The sequence below is a fragment of the Austrofundulus limnaeus genome, unplaced genomic scaffold (assembly GCF_001266775.1).
Source record: "Austrofundulus limnaeus strain Quisiro unplaced genomic scaffold, Austrofundulus_limnaeus-1.0 Scaffold3979, whole genome shotgun sequence".
Classification (NCBI taxonomy): domain Eukaryota; kingdom Metazoa; phylum Chordata; class Actinopteri; order Cyprinodontiformes; family Rivulidae; genus Austrofundulus; species Austrofundulus limnaeus.
Window position 1 is genome coordinate 1,975 of NW_013956381.1, and position 982 is coordinate 2,956.

The following is a 982-nucleotide window of genomic DNA, read 5'->3' on the forward strand; positions in this document are numbered from 1 at the left end:
GACCAGTAATATTTGGGGTCACAAATTGTTGCCATGGATATTTTGTGGGTCAGAAGATAAAAAAGTTTGGGAACCACTGCCCTGCGTGTCATTAGTGGCCCGTGGGCCGTCAGTTGATGTTTCAGGCTGCAGGCAGTAAATATTATTTACCTGTCGGAAAAAGAAAAAAAAAAAAAAAGACACTGGCGCTAAAACCGCTGCAGCGTGACCGTGGCGACGTAGTGCGTTTACGGCGGCACGTCCGAAAGTGACGTCAGCGCAGCATCCTGCGATACAAAGAAGAAGACGGTATCAATGGCTGACATTTCTCTGTGTCTCACCAACGTCAGTGTGTCCGTGGGTCGGACTATGGATGCGGGACAGGTGAGTGAACAGCTCCGCGGTTTGTTTTGTTTTTTTCAGCGTGCTGCCCGTGCTGTGGCTTGCTAGCTGGGTCGTCATCATGTCGGTTAGCTTGAGATGTTTTCCTCCGTGTCTGTCCGTGATGTCTCCCCCTCAGAGTCAGAGCCCACACCCGGGGAAGAAGGACTTTGAGAGCGTGGAGCTGGGCCAGCTGGAGAAGAAAGACGAGGCTCCGCAGAGGGAGAAGGCTCCCCGCCGGATAATCCACTTCTCCAGCGGGGAGACCATGGAGGAGTACAGCACGGACGAGGAGGAGGGAGAGGACCAGGAGGCGGAGAGGAAAGACCTGCTGTCCCCACCTGTCGATGCGGTGAGGGTGAGGACCGATGGAGGGGCTTCACCTTACAGAGGGGTTTTATTGTGTGTAGGTGACTTGTGGGTTCTGTTCTGTGTGTTGTAGTCCAAGATGACCTGGGGGCCATATTTCTGGTTCCACATGTGGAGAGCTGCCACGTCCACCATCTCAGGTTTGTAGTGATGAGGAGGATGCATTTCATCTATCATAAATGTAGCATAGGTTTAAAACGAGAAGACATACACTCACCGGCCACTTTATTAGGTACACCACGCTAGTAACGGG

General features: G+C 52.4%; 1 protein-coding gene across 1 annotated transcript; it reads left to right on the forward strand.

Annotated features, from left to right (window-relative positions):
• Positions 1–207: 207 nt before the first annotated feature.
• LOC106512039 (protein FAM177A1) lies at positions 208–869 on the forward strand (the record flags this gene model as incomplete). The annotated part of the gene is given in 3 exon segments (XM_014000739.1): positions 208–363; positions 500–718; positions 803–869. Coding segments are annotated over 3 exon segments (355 nt in total), but the record flags the coding sequence as incomplete, so codon positions are not given.
• Positions 870–982: the final 113 nt, after the last annotated feature.